Below are 25092 nucleotides of genomic sequence, written 5' to 3'. Positions count from 1 at the left end.
TAAGTGTTAAGCTTCTAGTTAAAATTGTTTTTAAAGGCTTGATGTTTGTATATGTAAGTAATAGCGAATTCTTGCCATTCTAGTGTCGGTTCATGAAGTTTTACCATCAGTTCACATAGTCAAGAGAGGAAAATTCCCCAGAAGCAGAGGAATATAAAAGATGTCTCTTGAGCAGGCAGAAGCATCAGTAGATGCTCACACAGGGTGTCCGTTCGGCACTGGTGAAGCCAAGGCAGCCTCTGGGACGATGCTTCCTGGAAAGACTGACTGTGAGCAAGTGGACGCTCCAGGAAAGAGAAGGGAGCGTGAGGATGGCGCCTCGCAGGAAAGCCCCAGTGATGAGGGCGGGTCTCCGTCCAGGAAAAGAAAGCTTGGTGTCGAAACTGTCCCGGAGGAGACAAGTCTTGGTGGTATTGAAGGCATCTCAAGCAAAAGAAAACTGGAAGCTGACGACGTTCCTGAAGATGAAGCCTGCACTGCAGCTAGCGCTCAGAAAAAGAGAAAGACGGAGCTCCAGGACGTTCCTGAAAAGCAGAACGTACGTTCAGTGCTTCTTATTTGTAGTAGAGCCTGTCCATTTCTAATAGGAACCGTGGAGCAGCTGTGACTTAGGCTGGCTTTGCGGATCTTAAGAGTCCAAGAATGCTGTGTCTTCAGTAACCGTGGCCTTAAGACAGTAGGCTCTGACTCTTAGGGCTTACTTGTGGATAAGGTGAATCTTGTGGTAATAACTTTTACGTTATTTCTGAATGCTTATTTGATCAGAAACTAGAAAGCCAGTGGGGTGTGTGTGTGTGTGTTTATGGGGTGGGGGTATTAGGGATTGAGCCCAGAAGTATTTTCCCTAGAGCTACACCTCCAGCCCTGTTCATTCATTTACTCATTTTTGTAGTCCTGGGGATTGAGCCTAGGGGCCTGCTACCTCTCAGCTACGCCTCAGCCCCCTTTTTTATTTTGAAATGGTCTCACTGGGTTAAGAGTCAAGCGATCCTCCTGTCTCAGCCTCCCAAGCACTGGAATTACAGGCATGTACCACTGCGTCTGGCTTTTATTTTTAATTTTGGAATAGGTTCTTGCTAATTGTCTACATACTGGCCTCACATCTGTGATCTTCCTGTCAGCCTCCATGTCCTGAGATTACAGGCATGTGCCACCACACCTGGCTAAAAACTAGTTTTTATAGTTTGCTTTTTCTCTGTTTTAAAAAGACAGAAATTTGAGGTATGATTTGCCCTTTCTCCTTTTTTCCTAGGTGGTCATCTTGTTTTTGTCCGAGGTAGTTAAGATGATCACTTCAGTGCAAAAGTGCAGAATCGGCAGCTGGCTTTGCGTCTTGCGTTCGTGTAAACCGCCGCTGCCCTCGGCACATGGCAGCCTGCATGGTTTAAGGAGATGCAGGTGCCTGTACTGAGCAGGCTGTCCGTGGAGCTTGGGGTAGCGGATCCTCACACTAGCGGGAAGGGTGCTGGCAGAGCCAGGTTGGAGGAAAGAGAACTAAAGAATGAGGATTTTGCCATCAGCCCTGCAGAGCGCAGCCGGCACGATTCTGGGCTTTGTTACTGGTGTTCTGGTACCAAAGTGAGTTTGTATTTCAAATGTACTTTTTCAAACATTTACTGGCAGGTTTTTTTCAAATTCAGTCTTACTCTTAAACTTGTATGTAAAAGAGGTAAAAGGTGAGGCACTGTGGTTGAAGAGAGGTAGAGGGATCAGAAGCCTTCTACCTACCATGGATTGTTTTTTTATAGAATGTCCGGGATCGTATAGAATGCAGATAAAAAAATTGTCAGGTTAGATTAAGAGCATGTCGTAGAGAAACGGGTCCCTGCCTGTTCTGCTCCCCTTCTATTTTTTTTCTGTCACGATTACATGTAACAGGTGTGGTGTCTTATTTCTATCGTATTTCCTTCTGAGAACGCCATTCCTGGCTCACTTCAGGAAGAGGAGCCTTATTAAGACATGGGCCCTAGGGTCACACAGATGGCGGTCAGGACGAGAGTCCCGCCCTCCGGTTCTCCGTAGGGATCAGGGGCGCAGGCCGCGCGGTGACTGGTGGGTTTTGTGGGGCGCCATTGCGAGTGAGGTTTTACATCAGGAGGGCTCTTCCCTTTGCAGGTCAGATGTCCCGGCCTTACTCTGCCACGTTCTGACGCTCATTGTGCTTCTCCTTAATTTCAGCACTTGGAGGGAGGACACAGCTCCGCAGTGGCCGCCCACTACAACAAGCTGAAGGAGGTCGGTCTGGAGACGCGCAGTCAGAGTCGCATCTTCTACATGAGAAACTTTAATAATTGGATTAAAAGTGTTCTGATCGGTACGTGTGGTTTTGGCCTTTTAGATTGAAGTATTTTGTTTTACGTAATTGATTGTTTTTGTAGTTTTGGGATTGGGCCCAGGGCCTTTTGCATGCTGGGAAAGTGCTGTACCCTGAGCCACTTGTTCAGCCCCTAACTTTATTTTTTTTTCTTCTCTCCAATGTTAACCATATCTCAAGCTACTGAGTATATTAATTCTTATTCATTTAATGATCAAATCTTGAGTTTGTAAACTTGGAACTAAAACTAGACATTTGAGATAAATCTTTTTACTATTTACCTCTGATTAGCTGCATAGGATATTAATGAATGTTTACTTGATGTTAAGTTAATCGGGCTTTCAAAAGCAGTATACTTCTTTCTACTTACAGTTAACGTTGCCTGTTGTTATTAAGTAATAATAGTTTTGGGGCGGTGTTATCAGATTGAACATTCAGGTTCCATTAGGTAAAGAAAAAGCAGTGTCGTGGTTTTTTTAATCTTTGGGGCTTTCGTCATTGGCATTGGTCATCGTGGCCAGTGAACGTGTTTCTCTTGAATGCGATCTTGGAAGGAATGATATTTACTTTGAGGATTAATGAAGACATTCAGCATTTTCATTTTGGAGCCAACATTGTATTTGTGGAAACAAATCTTTGAAATTAAAATGGAAGCTAGTAAAGAAAATATTCAGAATATGATTATTATTTTGTATATCTAGTACATGAAATAGACCTTTGTTTTTTGGTTCTAGGGATTGAACCTAGGGGCATTCTTATTTTTATTTTATTTTGAAACAGGGCCTAAGTTACTGAGACTGGCTTTGAACCTGCAATCCTCTTGACTCAGCCTCCCAAGTACTGGCACTATAGGTGTGCCCGCCTAGCCCAGCTAAAATAGACTTTTACTTGAATTTAGGGAATTTTTAAAAATTGGCATACTTTGAAGTTTTTCATAATTCAAGTTTTTTTTAAAACCAGTCTAAGCAAAAGTGAGAATACATTTTTAATTTTACTGGACAGAATAAAATGCTAATTGTGATATTTTCTATTAATTGATGATAATTTACCAGTTTTCAAAGAAAAATGACCCATTATGAGAAGTAGTCGGAATGGGAACTTAACTAGACTCATTTCAAACACTTCTTAATACTTTAATGTCGCTTTTTGTGTGTGTGTGTGTGTGTGTGTGTGTGTGTGTGTGGTACTGGGGTTCCTGGAAGCCCTTCTACCTCCGGGCTACACTCCCAGACCTATTTTATACTTTTTAATTTTTTGGAAACAGTGTCTCTTCAGCCAGCGCGCTGGCTTTGAACCTGTGTGATCCTCCTGTCTCCGCCTCCCAAGGGCGGGGATTACAAGCGTGCGCCACCACGCCCGGCTTTATGTCACTTTTTAATATTCATGTCATATTACAAAAATGTGGCTTATTTGATTCTGCCAGTTGTCAGCTAGGGTAAATGACTGTCTACTTCCTGTTTTGTTTTTTTAAAAGGTGGTTGCCATCTTCAGCCTTTTTGTGTATGTGGGGGGGGGGGTCTGGGGATGGAACCCAGGGGCATTCAACCTCCTAGCTCCACCTCCTGCCCTATTTTTTATTCTTTATTTTGAAACAGGCTCACTAAGTAGCTGAGGCTGTCCACAAACTGTGATCCTCTGGTCTCAGCCTCCCGAATTCTGGGATTACAAGCGTGCACCACCACGCCTGGCTTCTTTTTTTTTTTTTTTTTTTTTTTAATGTGTGTCTGGAACTAGGGATTGAACCAAGGTGTGCTCTACCACTGAGCTATCTCTTCACCCCTTTTTATTTTGTTCTGAGTCTCACTGAGTTGCTGAGGCTGGCCTTGAACTGGTGATTCTCTGTCTCAGCCTCCCCTGTTCTGGGATTACAGGGTGTATCTGTGCCTGGCTACATCCTCTGTTCTTAAGACTGTCTGACACTAGTACTAATTTCTTCTCAGCCTTTCTCTTCCTTTCTCATTGTCCTCATCAAGACAGAACATTTGCTTTTTATACTGTACCATTCCACCATGCATCTTTCATTGAGTCAGTTTTTGAATTTCATCTTTCATATTTTACATATATTGCTTTTATAAGGAGAACAGACAGCTTGTAAGAACGACTTAGACTTGGAGCCCTTTCTCCTGCACTGTGGCTCCTTGCCTGTGCTGTCCAGCAGCTCGCAAGCTGAGGTCCCACCCGCGCCCTGTCCCTGCTGCGGGCTGAAGTCCCACCCGCGCCCTGTCCCTGCAGACTGAGGTCCCACCCGCGCCCTGTCCCTGCAGGCTGAGGTCCCACCCGCGCCCTGTCCCTGCAGACTGAGGTCCCACCCGCGCCCTGTCCCTGCAGGCTGAGGTCCCACCCACGCCCTGTCCCTGCAGGCTGAGGTCCCACCCGCGCCCTGTCCCTGCAGACTGAGGTCCCACCCACGCCCTGTCCCTGCAGGCTGAGGTCCCACCTGCGCCCTGTCCCTGCAGGCTGAGGTCCCACCCGCGCCCTGTCCCTGCTGTGGGCTGAGTCCCACAGCGAGTCCCACCCGCGCCCTGTCCCTGCGGGCTCGGGCTCCCTGCGCTTCTCCTTCCCCCTCCACGCGCTCTTGCTCTTCATTCTCTTTCTTCTTGCTGCTTCATAGTTGCGTCCAGTTCTTGTATGCAGTAAGGATTTCATGGAAGATTGTTTTCCCATTTCCCCTCCGTCTTGACCATGTAAACATAGATTCATACTTTTTCCTCTGTTTTCATAGCTAAACAGGGGTCATGTACTTCGGGGCATGTTGTTTCGGGTCTAGACACATTGGAAGCAGAAGTATTGGCCCAGAGCATTTTAGCCCTCCAAGAGCACACAGAAGTGCCTGGGAGTGTACGCTGCCGGGTGGTGGGCGCAGGGAGAGTGACCTGGGCTGCTCATTTATCAGCTTGTCGTTGTCGTTGGTTTGTTACTGCTCCCTTTGAAGTCTTACAATATTTCTAAGCCCTAACCTGGTGCTGGGGCTGCGTGGCTCCCACGTGTGGGGCTGCGTGGCTCCCACGTGTGGGGCTGTGGTCTTACCTGCCGGCTGTGCGTGTGATTTGGTAGATGGGCGTTGAGGGTCTGGTGATGGTCAAAGAAAAAGGCAAGGTCGTCGTTGGATGGTTCTGTATTCTGATGGTGAGCCTGGCTAAGTTATGAGGACCAATCACCATTCTCATTCCAGGGCTACTGTGATTTCCTTAGATGTATACTAGGTTAAGCACCTGCCTGTGGAGAAAGAAAGCTAAAAATGATAGGAGTCGTTGTCTCTTATCCCAGCAAGTGTTGATCTTGGTGTGTAAATTAGGGTTTGCAATCTTTGCTCTCTGATGATGGGTTAGATTCTGAAAGTACCCTTCAGAAAGGGCTCACACCTGTCTTGATCGCTACACACGGATCCTCAGTCTGCAGCTACAGGGCCAGCTTATTGATCGCTGCACACAGATCCTCAGTCTGCAGCTACAGGGCCAGCTTATTGATCGCTGCACACGGATCCTCAGTCTGCAGCTACAGGGCCAGCTTATTGACTTGTCGTACTTTGAAATGTCAAGCCACATGTAGCCGTGTAAATGTTGTCACTGTTCATATTACAGGTTAGAAGCTGGTTATTACAGGCAGTTTATACAAAACTTTATCATGATTGATTTCTCTCTTTCAGGAGAATTTTTAGAGAAAGTACGACAGAAAAAGCCTCGGGACATCACTGTGTTGGACCTGGGCTGCGGTAAAGGCGGAGACTTGCTCAAGTGGAGGAAGGGGAGGATCAGCAGGCTAGTGTGCACTGGTAAGGTCACCCTGGGGTAGGGAAGAGGAGCTGAGGGCCGGCTGGGTGGGTGGGTGGGTGCGAAGGGCCTCCTTACCCACGAGGCTGCGCCGTCTCGAGGCAGGCTTTCTGGGGGTGTGCGAGAAGTGGGTGTTGGCTTTGTACTACAGTTACTGAGCCTGGAGAACTTGTCCTTCCCCAAAGCGAGAAAGCTGTCAGAGATGATGAGAGTCTTGTCAGGTTTTCCACCGGCCAAGACGGAGCTGGAACGTCACGAGCAGTAGGGGTGGGACACTGAGTAAAGGAGAAGGCCGCGCTGTTCACTGCAGAGGGCGCCCACAGACCTACTCTTGGGAAACTCGCCAATTAAGGGGAGGGAGTAAGGCAGGATTTTAGGGTAACCAGATAGTTGAGATAGGAAATTTGTCTTTATTCAAGTCATAATAAATGGAGTAAGAATGATAGATCTTTATTGAAAAATCATAATAAAACAGAGAAAAAAATCATAGTGTCTAAAAAAAACACTTTTTTTTCACCCTTGATGAAAGAGTGGCTCTACACAACAGGGTTAGAGATCCTGAAGCCATCCAGCCAAGGTGGACAGGTGCTCAGCAAGCGAATGACCCCAGCCTGCAGCCCAGAGGTCGGTGTGAATGTTTAGTATGATGAGCAGATGTCCTGTCCTTCCTGGGGTGGTAAATTAGAGGAAATTCAGCAGCAGCACCAAAGTACCGCCTGAATCAGTAGTGTTTAAAGTTGTTGATCTGATGAGCCCTATTTTTTTTGGGGGGGGGTGGTACTGGGGTTCCTGGAAACCCTTCTACCTCCAGGCTACACTCCCAGACACCTATTTTTTATATTTTTATTTGGGAACAGGGTCTTCTTAAGCCAGCAAGGCTGGCTTTGAACCTGCGCGATCCTCCTGTCTCTGCCTCCCAAGTGCAGGGATTATAAGCGTGCGCCACCATGCCTGGCGCCAAGCCGTATGTATTTTTTTTAAAATATATTCTGTAGCCAGGCGTGGTGGCGCACACTTGTAATCCAAGCATTCAGGAGGCTGAGACCGGAGGATCACGGTTTGTGGACAGCCTCAGCTACTTAGTGAGGCCCTCTGCAGCTTAGTGAGACCCTGTTTCAAAATAAAGAATAAAAAATAGGGCAGGGGGTGTAGCTTGGAGGTCAAATGCCCCTGGGTTCATCCCCAGACCCGCAAAAAAATAAAAATAAATAATAAATAAAATCTTTTACTGGTGCATTGTAACTGTGCGTCACAGTGAGGTGCAGTGTGCCTTGAGTGTATGTGCACTGAGCACTCTGATTCCCCCGGATCCACCTGTCCCAGTGTGGTCCTGAGATTGGTGCTGATAGCTTCCTCTCTGGGCATGGCCTATTTGGACCATTTCTCCCATCAAGTCTCCTGTTTCCCGTTCCTAGCTTCTGCACCAGAGTCAAATCAATATGGACCAAAGACCTAGAAATTAGACCAGAAACTGCGGTTACTAAAAGAAAGCATAGGCCCAGCAGTCCCACATACAGGCATGGTCGTAGAAATTTCCTCAGTAAGACCCCCAAATCTAAAAATCAGTAAATGGTGTCACATGGAATGAAGAGCTGTGTAACAAAGGAGACATTTAAGAGTCTGAAGAGAGCCTACAGAGTGGGAGGAAGTGACCAGTCATCTTCTGGTGGAGAGCTACTATCTGGGACATACAGAGAACGTAGAAAGTTCTAAACACAAGTTGCCCAGTCAGAGAATGGGCAACTGAACTGAATAGGTCCATCTCAAGAGAAGAAACACAACTGGCTAATAATGTGTGAAAAACCTACACTGAGACTCTAATCTCACTCCTGTCAGAGTGGCAGTTACCGAGAATTCAAACAGCCGGGCGTGGTGAAACGTGCCTGTAGTCCCAGTACTTGAGAGGCGGAAACAGCAGGATCGCAGGTTTGAAGCCAGCCTCAGTAACTTAGCCAGGCCTTCAGCAACTTATACTCAGTTTCAAAATAATTAAAATAGGGCCAGGAGTGTAACTCAGAGGTCCATACAGTGCCCCTGGGTCAAACCATAGTACCACATGCAAAAGAATACAGTGATAAACGCTGCAAGGATGTGGGGATAGGAACTCTTACCAAGACTGTCGGTGCGGGGAGGTCAGCGCCACCATGGAGTAGGGAGGCTTCTCAGAAGACGAGGTGGGCCGCCGTGGTCCCAGCGCTGCCCTCCTGTCTGCAGCAGAGTGAGAGGCTGCTGCGGTGATAGGTGCGTAGTCATAGAGCACACGGATCAAGTAGCTCGGCGATGGAACCAGCCTGTGGTGGATTACAGAGCTGTCGTGGTACACAGTGGGCTTTTACTCGGCCATGAAGAGGAACAGAATCACGCTGTTGCAGGCAAGTGGGTGGAGCTGGAGAATATCGCTAAGATCAACTGGTCTCTGAGGCAAGAGCTGCAGGTGTTCTCTGGTGTGTGCAAGCAGAGAGGAGGAGACGAAAGGCTTCAGGTGACTGAGCCTGAGCCCTCCTGAACGTGATCGCCTAGAACACTGTGTGTGTGCTTCTCTCTATTGATAGTTATATTGGAAATTAAAACAGCAAGCATAACATTTCATTTGAAGACTGGCCTTTTTCTGTTAAAAGTGTTTTTGCCAGTCCTCTTCAGTCTGAATAGGAGCCAGGTAGATTTTCACAAGTTTCTGTATTCAACATGATACGATGTCAGTTCCTTAGTTGTTATGTAGTGAAGTATATTTTAATAGTCTTTTGAGGTAATTGTGGATATTTCTCATTAATCCTACATTAAAACCCAACAAGTGGTGGTTTCTTAAGCCCGAGAGTCTAAGACCTTATCGATAAACTGTTTGGGCAGTATTACCTTAAAATCCACTGCTCTGTCTATACGTCTTGCATAGTTTTATAATTTTTGGAAAGTGCTGTTTACTGAAACTGCACAGATCTAAGTATTGATATCAAGAAATCACATTTGTTCAGCATCACTGCTGATCAGAGAAGTCTCAGGTACTGGGAAGCTTCATTCACTGGTAGTTGATACAGGCCTTTCAGGATTTTAATCTTTGCTTAAAAGTCAAATTGTATCGGGCAGCAAGTATGGGCAGCAAGTACTCCTCCTCGTTTCCTTGTCATGACACTGTCCTCGAGTGCGAGTGAGGAGGGCTCGTCAGGCATCCCTTCCAGTGAGGTGCTCCTTTGAGAAGGTGGCCGTGTGGCTCGGTGCAGAGGGTCGCGGTACTAGCGCTCTTCCTGACTGCACCTCACTCTGCCACGTAGCAGGTGTGCTTTGTGACTTCTATCGCGTCACGCAGAACATTAGAACACATGTATTCGAGCCAAGATTTAATAAGATGAATTTTTACTGATTTTTCCAGGACACTGGCTTTGTGTAGGTGGCGGCACTGGGAGTGCTGCGGGGCTGCTCCTGCTGCTGGTGTCTGTGACAGGGTGCGGCACTTCAGCACCAGCACCACTGGCGCACATCTCAAAAGGAGGGCAGAGCATTTCGCTGTGAAAGAAGGAACTTGGAATTCCAAATTGGGTGTAGATTACATTTTGTAATTCAATTGAAATCTAAACTCTCTGCTTTTAACTTAGAATAAGAATTTTAAAAGAGATTTTATGAGGCCGGGCGTGGTGGCGCACGCTTGTAATCCCCACACTTGGGAGGCGGAGACAGGAGTATTGTGCAGGTTCGAAGCCAGCCTCGCTGGCTTAAGTGACCCCGTTTCCAAATAAAAATATAAAAAATAGGTCTGGGAGTGTAGCCCGGAGGTAGAAGGGTTTCCAGGAGCCCCAGTACCACCAAAAAAAGAGTTTATGATATTAGTACCTATTAAAGATTCTAGTTTCTGTGGAGAAAGAATAGGGTATTTGAAACACATGCTTTCTTTTAAGGACTAGCGCCTCTTGCAGGTCCTGGGCGGCGTCCATACCCTTGCCTAGCAGTTGGGGTTCGTGCTTAGCTCCCGCTGTGCTGACGGTTGCTAACACTCTTCTGCCCTTTCAGATATCGCGGATATTTCTGTGAAACAGTGTCAGCAGCGGTATGAGGACATGAAAAACCGCCGTGATGAATATATCTTTAATGCAGAATTTATAACTGCTGACTCTTCCAAGGTACAGGGCTTTTTGTGTTTTGTTTTTAGTTAACTCACTTGTTAAATGGACTTTGAAATTTTAAAAATCTTAGGATATGCATTTTTAGTTTCAATTAGAAATTCTAGTAGAATTAATTTCCTCCAGCAACCCATCTAGCACGTCTGGGAATTTTGCTTTTAATAATTTGAGTTATTGAAATCACTTTGTTGCTTTTGAGTTTGAAGAAAGTTTTATTTTCCAGTATTGTCACCCCTCAGTATCCAAGGTTCAGGAAGGATTATTTCCCAGGACCCTCCCACCTCCATAAATACCGAAGTCCACGGCCACTTGTATAAAGTGGAATGGTACTGCCAGGCATGGTGGCGTACCCTTGTGATCCCAGTATGGGAAGGCTGAGCAAGGAAGATCGCAGGTTTGCGGCCAGCCTCAGCTACTTAATGAGGCCCTCCAAAGCGATGCTGTTTCAGTGGTTGTGGGTAGCCCTTGTTGGGATTGTTGCCAGCACCTGCTCTCGGCAGTCTGTGGGCTGGTCTGCAGAGGCTGGTTCCCCGAGCCTGCCCGCCCACCTGGGCATCTTACTTACTGCATGTGATGCCACACAGGAGCTAGGCCACGCTGGTGACGCAGGCTTGCTGAGGCTGCTCCCGGGTGTTAAGTGGGTTGTGCTGGCGAGGGGGCCTGGAGGCCCTGCCAGCCGGCAGCCATGTTGCTCTGGGAGGCTGTCCCCAGCATGCACTGGCTCCACTGGTGCAGATTTTGCTGGGGGAGCGACAGCTTGCTGGCAGAGGTTAAAGTTCCTTCTGTTTAGCACTGTTGAGCACGAGAGCACTGGTGCCAGGCCCACCTGCTGCCCTTTTTGTGGGTGCTGGGTTGGCAAGATGGGGGCCGGGCTGTGTCTGCCAGCCCACGCGGCCTTCACTAGCTCCACTGGCACTGTTTTGCAGGAAGAGCGGAGGGGAGAGCGCGCCAGCTCCATGGCCCAGGATCCCACTTGTGCAGCGCCCTGGCTGTGGGCGAGCCATGGTCTGGGGATGGGGCTTCCACCCTGGGCAGCGCAGGCGCCTGTGTGAGGGTGAGCGCCACAGCACTTGCGTTCCGCTTGGGTTCTGAGGCTGTGACTGCAGAGGCAGGTGTGGTTACTTTTGCAGTTGGGGGAGAGCTGCATTTGCCTTGGGCTCTGGAGTGCCGCTTCATGGCGCCCCTTAATGCCCTGGCTGCTCCACTGGTGGGAAAGAGCCTGTCTAGGCGTCCGAGGCACATAGCTTCAGCTGTTTAGGAGCTCTGTGATTGCCCTTCCAGTCTTGACTCTCTTACCTCAGAAAGAACAGGGCAGTTTCTTTTCATTGACTTTCTTCAATGTTCATGACTTTCATTGTATATGACAAGGAAAAGGCAAGTTGAAGACTTTAATAAAAAGATTAGTTGGTGGCAGGGCATACCTATTTTTAAGAGTCCCAAATTCTGGGAATGCCTATACTGAAAAGTTTTTAACCCGTGTTGTAGTTACTTTGGAATTGTAACCTATTTCAGTTTGTTTCAGGAACTTTTGGTTGACAAGTTTCGTGACCCAGAAATGCGCTTTGACATCTGCAGCTGCCAGTTTGTCTGCCACTACGCATTCGAGTCCCCTGAGCAAGCTGATGTGATGCTCAGAAATGCGTGTGAGAGGCTTAGCCCTGGAGGCTATTTCATTGGTACCACTCCCAATAGCTTTGAACTGGTGTAAGTACTCTAAATATATTGTGGTTTACAGAATACTGATATTCATTATTAAGCTTATAGAATTAAATAGCAAATGCTTATCACAAATAGGGTTTATGAAACATGCCGTTTAGCTAGGCATGGTGATGCATGCCTGTAATCCCGGTATTTTGCAGGCTGAGATGGGAGAATTGCAGAGTCAAGACCAATCTCAACAACTTACCAGGGGTTTCAGCAACTTAGTGGGACCCTCTTTGAAAATAAAAACATAGAGGAAATAGCTTGGAGATAGAACATCCTGGGGTCAATCCTCAGTACCAAAAAGAGACTGAAAAACATTTCATTTAGTCTTTCAAAGGGCTGAGCACTTAAAGGATGTTAGAACTCTCTGTGAGCTTTTAGTGTGTTGTGTCTTTAAAGTAGCTTGGAATAGCCGGGTGTGGTGGCACACACTCGTAATCCCCGCGCTTGGGAGGCTGAGACAGGAGGATCGCACGGGTTTAAAGCCAGCCTTAGCTACTTAGTGAAGCTCTCAGCAACTTAGTGAGACCCTGTTTCCAAACAAGATATAAAATAGGTCTGGGAGTGTAGCCCGGAGGTAGAAAGCCTCTGGGTTCCATCCCCAGCACCACACACACAAAAAAATGTAGCTTGGATTTAAATAAAAAGCTAACCAAGCCGGGCGCGGCGGGCACACTCGTCATCCCCGCGTTTGGGAGGCGGAGGCAGGAGGATCGCGCAGGTTTGATGCCAGCTGCACTGCTTAAGAGACCCTGTTTCCAAATAAAAATATAAAATAGGTCTGGGAGTGTAGCCTGGAGGTAGAAGGGCTTCCAGGAACCCCAGTACCACCAAAAAAAAAAAAAAAAAGCTAACCAAGGGTCACAATTTGAAATTGCATTATAGTTTTTCCTGTGCATAATCTGATCTAAAATAAGTACTCTAAATCACAATTTTAATCTCTCTATTTTCTTCGGGAATAAACCTGATAGAAGACGTCTTGAAGCTTCAGAAACAGAATCATTTGGAAATGAAATATATACTGTGAAATTTCAAAAGAAAGGACATTATCCTTTATTTGGCTGCAAATATGACTTCCACCTTGAAGGCGTTGTGGATGTTCCTGAATTTTTGGTCTATTTTCCATTGCTGACTGAGTAAGAATGTCTTTAAACTTACTATTTTTTTTTTAACAAGAAAAGGGGAAAGGTCAATACTGCTACTTATTTCATATTTAAATGGGTCCCAAAGGAAAAGTCTAAGCTTAGAAAAAAAATGCGGTAGTCTCAGACCCAGGGCTGACTCAGACCTACGGCCTAAGGTGTGACATTTGCTTTCATTCCTGGGCTTATTTTGTCTTTGGGTAAGAAAGAGAGCCAGTTGCTTTCAACTTGTGACAGAAAATACCTGAGTTTGCAAATAGCCACATTCTTTTTAAGCGACCGCTAGTGACTTTGATGATATGAGTTTCATAAACCTGGGGTCATCCTTTTGACAGAGAATGGGTATCAGAAGTTTTCATTTCAAGCCAGGCATGGAGGCTCACACCTATAATCCCAGTACTTGGGAGGCTGAGACAGGAGAATTGCAGGTTCGAAGTCAGCCTCAGCAGGTTAGTGAAGCTGTCAGCAATTTAGCAAGGGTCTGTTTCAAAATAAAAAATTGAACTGGGCGTGGTGAACTTATAATCCCTGTGCTTGGGAGGCGGAGACAGGAGGATCACGCATGTTTGAAGCCAGCCACTCTGGCTTAAGAGACCCTGTTTTCAAATTTTAAAAAGTATAAAATAGGTCTGGGAGTATAGCCCGGAGGTAGAAGGACTTCCAGGAACCCCAGTACCACCAAAATAAATAAATAAATAAATAAATAAATAAATAAATAAATAAATAAATAGAAATAAATTAAAAATTGAGCTGGGGTTGTAGCTCAGAGATAGAGTCACCCTTGGATTCAATCCCCAATACCATAAAAAAAAATTAATTTTATTATAGCTTTGAAATTGCCTCCATCTCACCAGCAATGTTGATAATAAAGTCCTGATTAGGAAATGTATTCCCCATGTACCTGAATTTCTAGAAATTCTGGGAAACTGTTGACAGGAAAAGTTTGGGGTGCTGAGATTTACTGGGTAGGTCTTGGGACCCGGTACTATGCCTTGGTCTAAGATTTTTCTGCTGGAGAGAGAGTATGCGAGTCAGCTTAAGTATTTGGCCGAGTTTGGCTTCCTTCTTTCCTTTTTTTTTTTTTTTTTAAATCTTTTATTGTGAATATTAACTGAGAAAAAAGCTTTATTTATTTTTGCTCAGTTTAGGCTAGAGATTGAGACAGTTTGTAAAATTATGAGTATAAGATTTTCAAGAGCTCTATAAATTTTTATGCAATGTTACAAAGGCACAGCATTGTGGCTGCACATGAGGAAAATACGTACAGTTTTGAGGGAAAGGATTGGAGTTGCACTGAACCGAGGGACATTCTACCAAGCTCTATTTTATTTATTTTTTATTTGAAACAGGGTCTTGCTTGGTTGCCAACGCTGACCTTGAACCTGTGACTTTTCCCTTTCAGCCTCCTAAGTACTAGGATTACAGGCATGTGCCACTGTGCCAGGTTTATGTACAATTTTATAAATACAGGCTATTTATAAAATTTAAACTACATTTTTATTTCTTAAAATTAGTAAACTTTTAGGAATTGTTACTACTCTTCAACTTTATAAAACAAGAAATTAAGCAGTTTTCTTTTTCTTTTTTTTTTTTTTTTTTTGTGGTACTGGGGATGGAACCCTTCTACCTCCGGGCTACCCTCCCAGACCTATTTTATATTTTATTTGGAAACAGGGTCTCTTAAGCCAGCACAGCTGGCTTAGAACCTGCGTGGTCCTCCTGTCTCTGCCTCCCAAGCGCGGGGATTACAAGCGTGCGCCACCACGCCCGGCAGCAGTTTCCTTTTTATGCTTTGATGTTGGCTTAGTGCTTTTGGTTAATAGATTGGTAATTTTAGTAAACCCCAAAAGTCAAAGAATAAAACAAAAGATTTTTTTTAATGCTAAGCATGTTTAGCCAACTCTACTTGCTAATTGCTATAAGCTTAAATAGCTTAATACGATAAACTTATAAAGTCACAAGGCCTCACTTTTAGATCCAGTTTTTAGAAAAATTATTTAAGCCAGATATTCGATGAGTCAGAATCTGAAAATGTATAGAGGTCTTGAGATACCTTTTGCAATTTCATTAAAAAATTGAACAGAATGTATAATTAGCTTTTATTGCAAAACCTAGTCCAGTAGCACTGCTCAAATGGGGCTCCTTCTAGGCGTGGTGTTGAGCTGTAAAACTTGGTGTCCTTTCTGAAGGCCTGTTCTGGAGGTTACAGATAGAAAACCAGCTGGCAGGAGCCAGAGGCTTTGGTCCTGCCGTCTCTGCAGAGGGCTCCCTGCTGTACAAGTGCCTTTTAGCTTCATCCCCGACCCTGTCTCTCCCACTTCGTCCTCCCGCCGCTTCAGTGCGAGGTTTTCTCCTCGCCCCTCTTCCTTTTTCTCCCCTCCCTTTTTGGTGGTATTGGGGGTTTAACCCAGGGCCTCACACATACTAGGCAAGCACTCTACCACTGAGCTAAATCCTGACTCCTTTAAGTTTCCTTGGCTGGCCTCCTTCTGCCTGAGATCCTTCTGCCTCAGCCTCCCGAGTAGCTGGGCTTACAGCTGCATCACCACACCAGCTTTCCCTTCCTCCCTTTGCCTGCTGCCTGGAATGTCTGTGGCTCCCTCCCTCGTGTTGGCTGTGGGTGAAAGTCTACACCTAGCAGACAGATGCCCCGGTGTAGTGGGCACGCGTGTAATCCCAGCACGGCAGGCTGAGACAGGAGGGTCGCCAAAGTAGGGCTGGGCGTATAGCTCGGAGGTAGAATGCCCCTGGGCTCCATCCTCAGTGCCAGGAAGAAAATTGGCAGACAGCAAACCTTAGAGTGTAGTATAGACATTACACAGTTGATAACTAAGGAAGGCACCTGTAAAGAAGCACACTGAAGCCAGGATGCAGAGGATGGAGGCAGAAAACACCCCCACTGTAAGGGCCAGCAGGTGAAGGCAGGAGCAGGTGGCTTGTCTAGCGCAAGGAGCTACTGGGAAGCCGCGGAGGCTGGTCTCCGGGAATCAGGGCCTGGCTGCTCGGGAGGCGGCGGCCTCCAGGGCCACGGTTGGACACCTTGAATTGTGTACTGCGTGCGCCAGAGCCCAGTGGAGGGTGTGTAAAGAGGGTAGGGACAGGCCAAGTTTATATTCTTGAATGATTAGTCTGGCCTCAGTTGGAAATTCATTTAGGGAGAGGGACATGGGTAAAGGTTACTGGACTGTTAGGCGTGCAGCCGAATGGTGAGGTGATGGAGCGGGACACCAGCAGGAAGGGGGTGAGGAGGCCTGTTTGTAGTGGGCTGGCTGTCTATTTACTTAACAGTGCTGGGGATGCTACACACCCAGCCCTGTTTTGTTTTTATCTTGAAACAATCTCACTAGGTTGTTGAGATTCTCACTAAGTTGCCGAGGCTGTTTTTGGACCTGGGATCATCCTGTCTCAGCCTCCCAAGTACTGGGGTTACAGGTGAGCATCGCCATGCCGGCTTGTAGTGGACGCATTATGGGTAACACAGAGAAGACTTGGTGTTGTATTTTGACCACCGTGAGTGTAGGAGAGGGAGACAGATGGGTTTACTGCAGTAGCAGAGAGTGGCAGAAAGACAGCCTTAGAGGCTCAGCCTTAGATTTGAGAAGTCACCGGTCAGTGGCCTCTGTGGGGATTTCCAGTGAAGCAGTGGTTTGGAGCGTGCAGGAACATGGAACTCTGGACCTTCGCCCCCACGCACTGGGTAGTCAGGACAGGGAGGCGAGCAGGGCACTGGGCTCGGTCTCCACCGTGACAGTCAGAAGCTGGGTAGAAAGGAAATCTTCCAGACAAGCTGTAGCAGAGCAGTCCAGGTGCGAGTTGATTGGCATCTTCGGGGAACACAGGAGACACCAGCGAATCTTCTGAAAGGAGCTGGCCGCTGTTGCCATGCGGCTGTGGGGGACCAACTAAAACACAGTGGGAGCCTAGAAAAGTTCCCTCCACCCCAAGACTCGGAGGCTGGTGTATGTCTTCATTCCTGGCCTTTCTGTTCACACTGAGAGCTGTTTGCTGCCGCTGGAGTTTGAATGCAGATATCTTTATAGGTGTGGTTACTAGTACCCTACTTTCATTTGCTTTTTGTTACTCTATTGTAAACTTATAAAGGAAATAATAGGGTTTTTATTTTTTAGTTAAGCCCAGATGTCACTGCAAAAGTAAGTTATTGGAACATTTTGGAAGCCTTTTCATTAATCTTTTTTTGGACAGAATGGCAAAGAAGTACAATATGAAACTAGTCTTCAAAAAAACATTTCTGGAATTCTATGAAGAGAAGATAAAGAACAATGAAAATAAAATGCTGTTAAAACGAATGCAGGCCCTGGAGGTGAGTTAAGGAGAGGTGTCAAACTGGGGCCGTGGCGACCGTGCTGGTGCTTGAGGGCCTCCCGGGCTGCCGGGAGACTAGGCGCGCTCCGACACAGATGGTCACAGCTGCTCAGCGCCCTTAGCTCCAAGAGCAGCTGATACGGAAGCTTTCCGCGTGGAGGCTCAGGGAAGACTTCAGCAGTGCGTGCCGCTCCCGCACGTTCTGCTTGCCAGGCAGCGCTGCTTTGAACAGGTGTCTCATCCCCAGGCCTGTTGGCTTGTGGGCTGGGTAACTGTTTGCAGTGAAGCGCTGTCCCGTGTACTCTTAAGATACTGACTATCATTCCTGGGCACCGGATGCCTGCCAGCCTCACCCTGTGCCCCCTTTGACAGGCATGGTTACCTGGTAGGTAACCTATCCCCGGTTGAGAACTGCCCTGTACAGCTGTGCCCTGGGGTTGCACCCGCAGTTGGAACCGCCAACCTGTGATTCTCCTGTCTGAGCCTCCCAAATACTGGGATTACAGGTGTGTGCCACCGTGCCCACTTGAACATACTTGTTATTGATCAGAATAACAGGTCAGTAGAATTAGGGTCATTAAGTAGGCTGTGAGCATTAGAGAGGTTATGTATCTCAAGCACATTCTGTATTGTTTTATTCTCATAATGGCTGGGGGAGTAGCTTGAAGGTAGAATACTCCTGGGTTCCATCCCTAGTAGCTCAAAAAAAGAAAATAGGGCTGGGGGTGTAGCCTAGAGATAGAACACCACAGGGACCAATCCCCAGCATCACGCACACAGGTTGATTTTGGAATGTAGAGTGCGGGGTGGTTTTCACGTGCTGTGGGAGGCTGACCCAGAGCAGCGTTTGCCCCTCTGCCCTTAGTCCCGGCTCACAGCGCTCGGCCGTCCGTGTACAGTTAGGGCTCTCTCGGTGTGGAGATCTGTGCATCTGTGTGACTCCAGGTGTTCTTGAGTCGTGGACTGTGGCAGCAGGGATGGTTCTGTAGCTAGAGTGGGGAGGAGCGCTCGGGGGCCAAGGAGGGAGGAGATGTGGGCGAGGCAGAGCAGGGAGCCCTCAAGTGCTGGCTGCTTCTCGGTCCTCCTCCTCCCCTGCGCTGTCTGGGGCTGTCAGGATGCAGGCAGTATAGCACGTGGTGTGGGAAAGTCACCTGGGTGTTTTTTCTACTTCTACTGTGTGTATGACCCAGAGGCATTTTACCCCTGAGCTACACTCCAGCCCTATTTATTTTATTTTTTAATATTTGAAGGAGTCTCGCTAGGTTGCTGAGAGCCTCGCTGAATTGCTGAGACTATTTGAACCTGAGACCCAGGTCCTCTCTCTCGGCCCCCTTTGCTGGGATGGCAGGTATGTGCCTCTTGGCCAAGGCCCTTCTGCAGACCTTGAAGGACTTGGAGCAGGAGAGGGCAGTGAGGGGACGTGTAGGGTAGGTTAGACGACGGGGAGTGGAGGTGAGGCTGAGGGGAAGAGCCGTCGGGTGCGGCTTGGAGTCCAGGCCAGAGATTCCACGTGTCCCCTTAGGCAGGTCCATCATCTTCAGCCTGCCTGGAGCTCCCCTGCCTCTGCCTCGGGGCTGGCCAAGCCTCCAGCTGAGACCTCTCTGCTTTCCTGGGCTCCCTCTGCCTCCGGAGGTCACACAGCAGAGGGGAGAGGCAGGAAAGACGGGCAGGCGGCCAGCTGTGTCCTGTGGCCACCTTTCACCAGCCCACTTCCTCGGAAACAGGCCTGGAACAGTCACTCCTTCAGAGGAAATAGCAGGCCACATACACTGCAGTGAGGTTGAAAGAGGCCTGAATTGAGTTGTGCAACTTGAGAGTCATGGTTGGCCTTTCAAAATGGTCATGGAGGGGGAGAGACGTCCCCTGACAGGCAGGCAGCCTCACGGGAGTAGCGCTCAGTAAGTTGAAAATGGGTCCACCGTGGGAGGGTTTGGCCACCATTCAAAATAAGGTTCTGAACTTGGGGTATGGTGAGACTATAGTTGTGAGATTAAAATTAAAAATTTCAGTTAAAAAATGAGTGATTTTTTTGTTAAGATGCAGTAAAATGTAGCTTGTGCTAGTGTTCGGGAAGTGCCAGCAGTCCAGATCTTAAGCAGCAGGTAGCCTCGTTTCCAGTTAGTATTCGAGACTAAAGTGGGGAAAGGGCAAAGCAGATCTTCACGGAGCATTTCTCAGCGGTTCCTGGGGGAGACCTGGGCCAGGTGGTTCCTGTGTTACCTGGTTTGTTGCAGTGGACAGAGGTGTTATGAAGAATGTCTAGCCTTTGTAGGGAAGACGTTCCTTCAAGTGTTTTATATAATTTTTTATGTTTTGAGTTACATGAGACAAAAGGCAAAATACTTTTCAGTATAAGGTATTACTTAAAATTGGTTATAGATAGCATTTGAGGTCATTTGAAATAGAGCCTTTTTTTTTCCTGACCCTTCACGCATTTGAGGATCTCAGTTATTTCGCTTCTTGAGCTCCAGTCTTCATGGCTGGAGGCAAGGTTTCTGTTGCCGTGATCTCTGGCTGCGGCGTGAGCAGGTGGCTGCTGAGCGCTGTCCCGCTGCCTCTCCGCTGCATGGCGCTGTCTAAGCTGTGTGGCGGTGAGGCCCCGGAGCGGCTCTGAGGAAGGCGCGGTGTCTGCAGCTCGGCGTCCTCTGTTGGGCTTGAGCTTCAGTGCTCCCAGAGCACTGCCTGGGAGAGGCTTCCCTTCCTTTACAGCTCTTTTTCAGACACAGGTGTGGCTTCTCGTCCTGGAGTAATACTTGTGGTTATTTCCACTGTTCCGGTGATCTACCGTGTTAATTCTGAGTTGTAAATTTCAGTGTACGCTATTAACAGGGCACTTCCTTTGCTTCCCAGCCGTATCCTGCAAATGAGAATTCCAAGCTCACCTCCGCCAAGGGGGACGACTACGAACACGCGGCGGAGTACATGAAGGGTGGCCAGGCGCGGCCGCCTCTGGTGGGTGATGCTTTTGAGGTGTTTTACAGGAAATGGGGGGTGGGTGCGCTTTGTGGGGCCTGAGGAGGCGTTTTACTTGTTTGCAGTCCTAGGACTCACTCAAGTCCACGCCTGTCAGTCTGTTCCCCAAGTTACGGTGACAGTAGACACTGTAGAACATAGAATGAGGTCTGCCTGCGTGGCTGAGCACGGGCTGCCGCCTCAGGCAGGGAAGACGGCTCCAGGCCTGGCTGCGAGGCCCCGTTCTGCCTCGGCCCAGGACCTCTGCGGGAAGCGCACCTTCGTCCTCATGCTGCGGTGGGAGTCCCGTCCTTACAGACTCCCGCGTTCAGCACACTACAGTGGTGTGACCGCTTGTGACTTTGTCATCCCCAGGGGATCACGGCTTGTCGGCCAGCCTCGGCAACTTAGCAAAACCCTGTTTCAAACAACAAAAAAATAAAAGTCCCCAGTACCCAAAATAGAAAATTTTAAAAAGGGAGGGAAGAAGGAATTACTGGAGGTTTTTGTTGTTGTTGTTTTGTTTTGCAGGTCTGAGGATGGAACCCAGGAGCATTCTTTTTTCTTTTTTTTTTTTCTTTTTTTTTTTTTTTTGGTGGTACTGGGGGTGGAACCCAGAGGCTTTCTACCTCCGGGCTACACTCCCAGACCTATTTTGTACTTTATTTGGAAACAGGGTCTCACTAAGTTGCTGAGAGCCTCACTGAGTAGCTGAGGCTGGCTTCGAACCTGTGCGATCCTCCTGTCTCCGCCTCCCCAGCGCGGGGATGACCAGCGTGCGCCACCACGCCCGGCAGCCCAGGGCATTCTGCCTCCAAGCTCCACCCCCTGCCCCATTTTTTATTCGTTATTTTGAAACAGGGCCTCACTGAGTGGCTGAGGCGGCCGTGAGCAAGCGATCCTCAGGTCTCGTCTCCCGCGTGCTGGGATTCCCAGCGTGCCCGCCGCGCCCGGCGATGCCTGGAGTTTCCACAGTAGATTTCTGCTAGCGCCTTGGAGCGTCGTTCACATTAGCCGTGTCTTTAGAATTACCTCCTGTCCCGCCCGGCACTGCCTCGGGAGCTGGGGAAGTGTGGCCTGTGCGGAGCAGCGCGGGCACGGCTCTTGGGGCGCGCTGGAGACCTTAGTGTTCCTTTCCTTCTATGACATGTACTTTGTGTTTTGGTTCCTTTGGAAAAACACAAAAGTGTCATTCCCTTCTCCAGCGCTATAAAGGCATTTTTAATTTTATTTCCTGAGTTAAGACAGATGCATTCCCTAGGTAAACACATGGGTGCGCTAATTACAGTTTAAACACAGCCACCCTTCTTGGCAGAGGACAGGTAGTAAGAAGATGGTATTAAGAGTTCATCTCAAGCCGGGCGTGGTGGATGCCTCTGGATTCAGTCCCCAAAAGAGAGTTAATCTCAGGCTGGGAATGTAGCCCAGTGGCACCCCACTAGTCTAAGCAGGAGAGCGCTTTGTGGTGGGTGGATGACCTCAGTCCACTAATGAAAAATAAGCTTGTATTTACTTCCAAGTGGGATCTAAAGTTCTCCTTCCTTTTATTTTAGGGAACTCTGAGTAAGTCGGAGTGGGAAGCTACAAGTAAGTACACCGTCGGAGCTGGTTAACTGCAGCTGTGGGGCTCAGCGCAGAGTTCTTGGCACACTGTCGGTCGTGCGGGTTTGTGTTCATGCGTACTCATAGACTTGTGCCCTGTGTGTGTCTAGTCCCTTGTTGCACGGCAGTGGTATGTGTGCACAGCACGGGCTCCCGTGAGCATGTGTGAACGCTCTCGGTGCTGACTCATTAGTTGACAGCTATCTCCAGGAGAGCTTCACTTCAGATCTCTTGGCCTTTGGTACGCGGCATTTGGATGCGTTCTGTCTACCGCTGGCCCTCCGGGGCTGGCGGTGAGGCTCACTGTGGCTTCTGCGTGCTCATGGAGCCGGTGGCTGGGAACAGCACAGTGGGGGCCTCAGAAGAGCCTCCAGGGCAGGCACCACAGGCCTCTCCGCCGAGAGGCTCATAATTGCCTGTGGCACCCTCAGCCTTGAAGTGGCACCTCCAGCGTTGGCTTAGATTTGTGTTGAGAGAAGTGGCAGCCAAGACAAGCTGCTGGGTAACAGTGAGTGTTGACTTCCACAAACCTGTGTGAGCCTGACGAGGTGGTGCACACCCGCAACCCCAGTACTTGGGAGAGTGAGACCGGAGGATCAAGGTTTGAGGTAGCCTACAACACAAGGAGACCCTGTTTCAAAGTAAGAAGGGCTGGGGGCAGCTCAGTGGTAGAGCACCCTGGGTCTCATCCCCAGTACCAAAAAAAGAAAAGGAAAACTATGTGTAAGAGGATGTTACAGGATCATAAAAGCCAACGAGTCTCTGGTTTCTGGAGTTGAATAGGAGAAACAGACACAAATGCACGCACCACCAGGCACACTGAGGTGAATGCTGAAAGGTGAGGATCTGATGAAGGTGGTGAAATCTGGGGAGAAATGGCAACTGTGTTCCTTGTGCTAGGCACATGCCTGGCGCTGCCCTGAACTGTCCCCTGTAGGAACCCTTCTAGTCCTGGAGTTACCCAGGGAGCCTGCTGTTTATGGTACTCCCTCTGTGTAGTGAGGGAGGACTTGGGGAGAACGTTGCCAAGGTCCCAGGGTGGGCCATTCCCTTAGCCCTGGCCTCGTGGGAGCCCAGGCTGTGACAGCAGGACTCGGAAGTGTTGAGTTAGAAGAGAAAGTCACTAGTGGTGTACCCAAAGACAGGAGAGAGCCCAAGGGTCCACGCGCTGGGCTGGGCTGGGCAGGACTGCAGCACAGAAGGATCACTTGGAGCAGGGGACACGGCCAGTCATTCCCCAGCCGGGAGGCTGGGCAGGCTTGAGTGTCCTGGAGGCCTGTGTCCCTTCATGCTCAACGGGAGCTGTGGGACCCGTGACCCCTGCGGTCCCCTAGCCTCTGTCCACTGTGTCCGCAGCTCAGCTCCATTCCATGTCCACTCAAAGAAACTGGAGCCGGTTGTCAGCAGCAGAGCGAGTGAGCGGCGCTGGGCTGGTGAAGGCTGCGGTGCACCCGTGCGGTGGTGGGAGGGCAGGCCCAGGAAGGCACGGGTCCGTCCCTCCGCCATCGGGCCTGGCTTTGGGGTCTGGTGCGTGGCCTGCTCATCCCAGTGCCGGGTTGGGCCTTGCCACCTTCCCAGATTACCTTACTGTACGGACTGATGGTGTTTTACCACGAGTTACAAGGGTTTGGACTTCACTGTGGTGCAAAACAGGGAATCCCTTTAGCTGTGTGACCGTGAACACAGTTGAGAGCAGGATTCCGGACTCGAGGGAGGACTTGGCCCGATCCGTGCGGAAGCGTTACTGCTGGGGCGGGGCGCCTGAGGTCAGAGTGCCTGACTCCCACTTCCCACCAGCCCCTATGTCACCACTAGCTGATGAGGCGAATTTGAGTGTGTCCGTTATACACGCTCATTTTGGTTTTTACTAATTTGATGTCACACATGCCCCTTATATTTCTTCCTATTTAAGGTTTTTCCTTAATAGAAAACTTAAATTGCCCCCTCCCCCAGTGCTCATTGTCATGTGGTCATTCTGGCTGCTTGTCTTGCTCCAGGTAAAAAGGTTTGTGTCCTAAGATGTTTACGATTCTAGTTTTCATTGCTTTCATATACTTTGGTATTCTTATTCTAAGCCGTTTTATGGATTTTAGAGCTGTTGAATAGGTTTTTCATGGGCTGCAATGTCACTGTTGTAGTAGGTAGATATTTGTGTTGTAAGCAGAAACGACCCCATATGTGCCTAAATGTGACTCACGTGATAGACGTCTATGAGGTTCTCTTCCTCCAAAGCTGCCTGAGGATTTCGCTCGGCCTCCAGCCGTCCTGAGCCTGGCTCCCACTGGAACAGGCGCTGACCTGCCTCCCTTTGCCTCCTCTCCAGGTATCTACCTGGCCTTCGCCTTCGAGAAGCAGGAGTGAGGACTGCTCGGGCTTCGCCGCGGCGCAGCGCTCCGCCATCCACAGCAAACCACCGTCTCGGGTCCATTTGACGGCTCTGTTTACGTGAATTGTAAATTAATTCTGAACGTCCAGGACGCTGCCAGAAACTCCAGAGTGTAAATTCAACATTTGCTGTCTGTGACAGATTAACTCTGTGTGTGTATGTGAATTGGGGCCTTTGTCTTTAAAAATCTATTTTTTAGCAGTGTTCTAAGAATCCCATTTGCTGTTTTAGCTCATCAAAACTATACTATGACAGCAGCTGAGCTTTGCACAGCGCTCCCTTGTTGAGTGTGCGTTTCTGTGTGGAACATGTTGCAGTTGTAGACTGGTGAGCACATACAGGGTTGTTGGTGTTTGGGCTCCTTTTCAGTTTTGTTACGTAGCGTTTTCAAGATTAAATGGATTTGCTGTCTGTACATATGAATGTGTTACATAATATTGCTACGGTTGTAAGTTTAAAACCAGGTTGGAGACGGTCATAAAAGTTAGGGTTAGCTAGAATATTTCGTTTATTGCATTTTGTTATAAATAACTACTTGCAGATATACTGCAGCTCTAGAATTGTTTAGGACATTTCAGATGGCAGCACAGAATTACTTTGGAACCTCTGGCTTTCTGTTGAGAATTTTCCACATGCATTCAGTGTGTCCAGTTGTCAAGACTAATCGGACATGTCCACCTTTCTTCATGAACAGTCATGCCATATTTACTTTTTCTCAAATGTAATGAAAACCCCTCTTATCTTCCTATGGGACGTGTTCTCCTCCAGACGTGTCCATGTAACTTCAGCA

The 25092-nt window shown here is 48.2% G+C and overlaps 1 protein-coding gene across 1 annotated transcript; it reads left to right on the top strand.

Annotated features, from left to right (window-relative positions):
* Window positions 1–247: 247 nt before the first annotated feature.
* Window positions 248–24277, top strand: RNMT (RNA guanine-7 methyltransferase; the record flags this gene model as incomplete). The annotated part of the gene is made up of 10 exons (XM_080714738.1): window positions 248–538; window positions 2179–2314; window positions 5961–6086; window positions 10084–10193; window positions 11716–11897; window positions 12869–13033; window positions 17243–17360; window positions 20213–20314; window positions 21868–21901; window positions 24240–24277. 10 exons carry the CDS (start codon window positions 248–250, stop codon window positions 24275–24277), a joined length of 1302 nt encoding a protein of 433 aa, XP_080570864.1.
* Window positions 24278–25092: the final 815 nt, after the last annotated feature.

This window comes from Muscardinus avellanarius (assembly GCF_963383645.1).
Source record: "Muscardinus avellanarius genome assembly, chromosome: 17".
Lineage (NCBI taxonomy): Eukaryota > Metazoa > Chordata > Mammalia > Rodentia > Gliridae > Muscardinus > Muscardinus avellanarius.
Note: the sequence above shows the minus strand (reverse complement) of the source record. Positions and strands in the feature narration are given on the sequence as shown.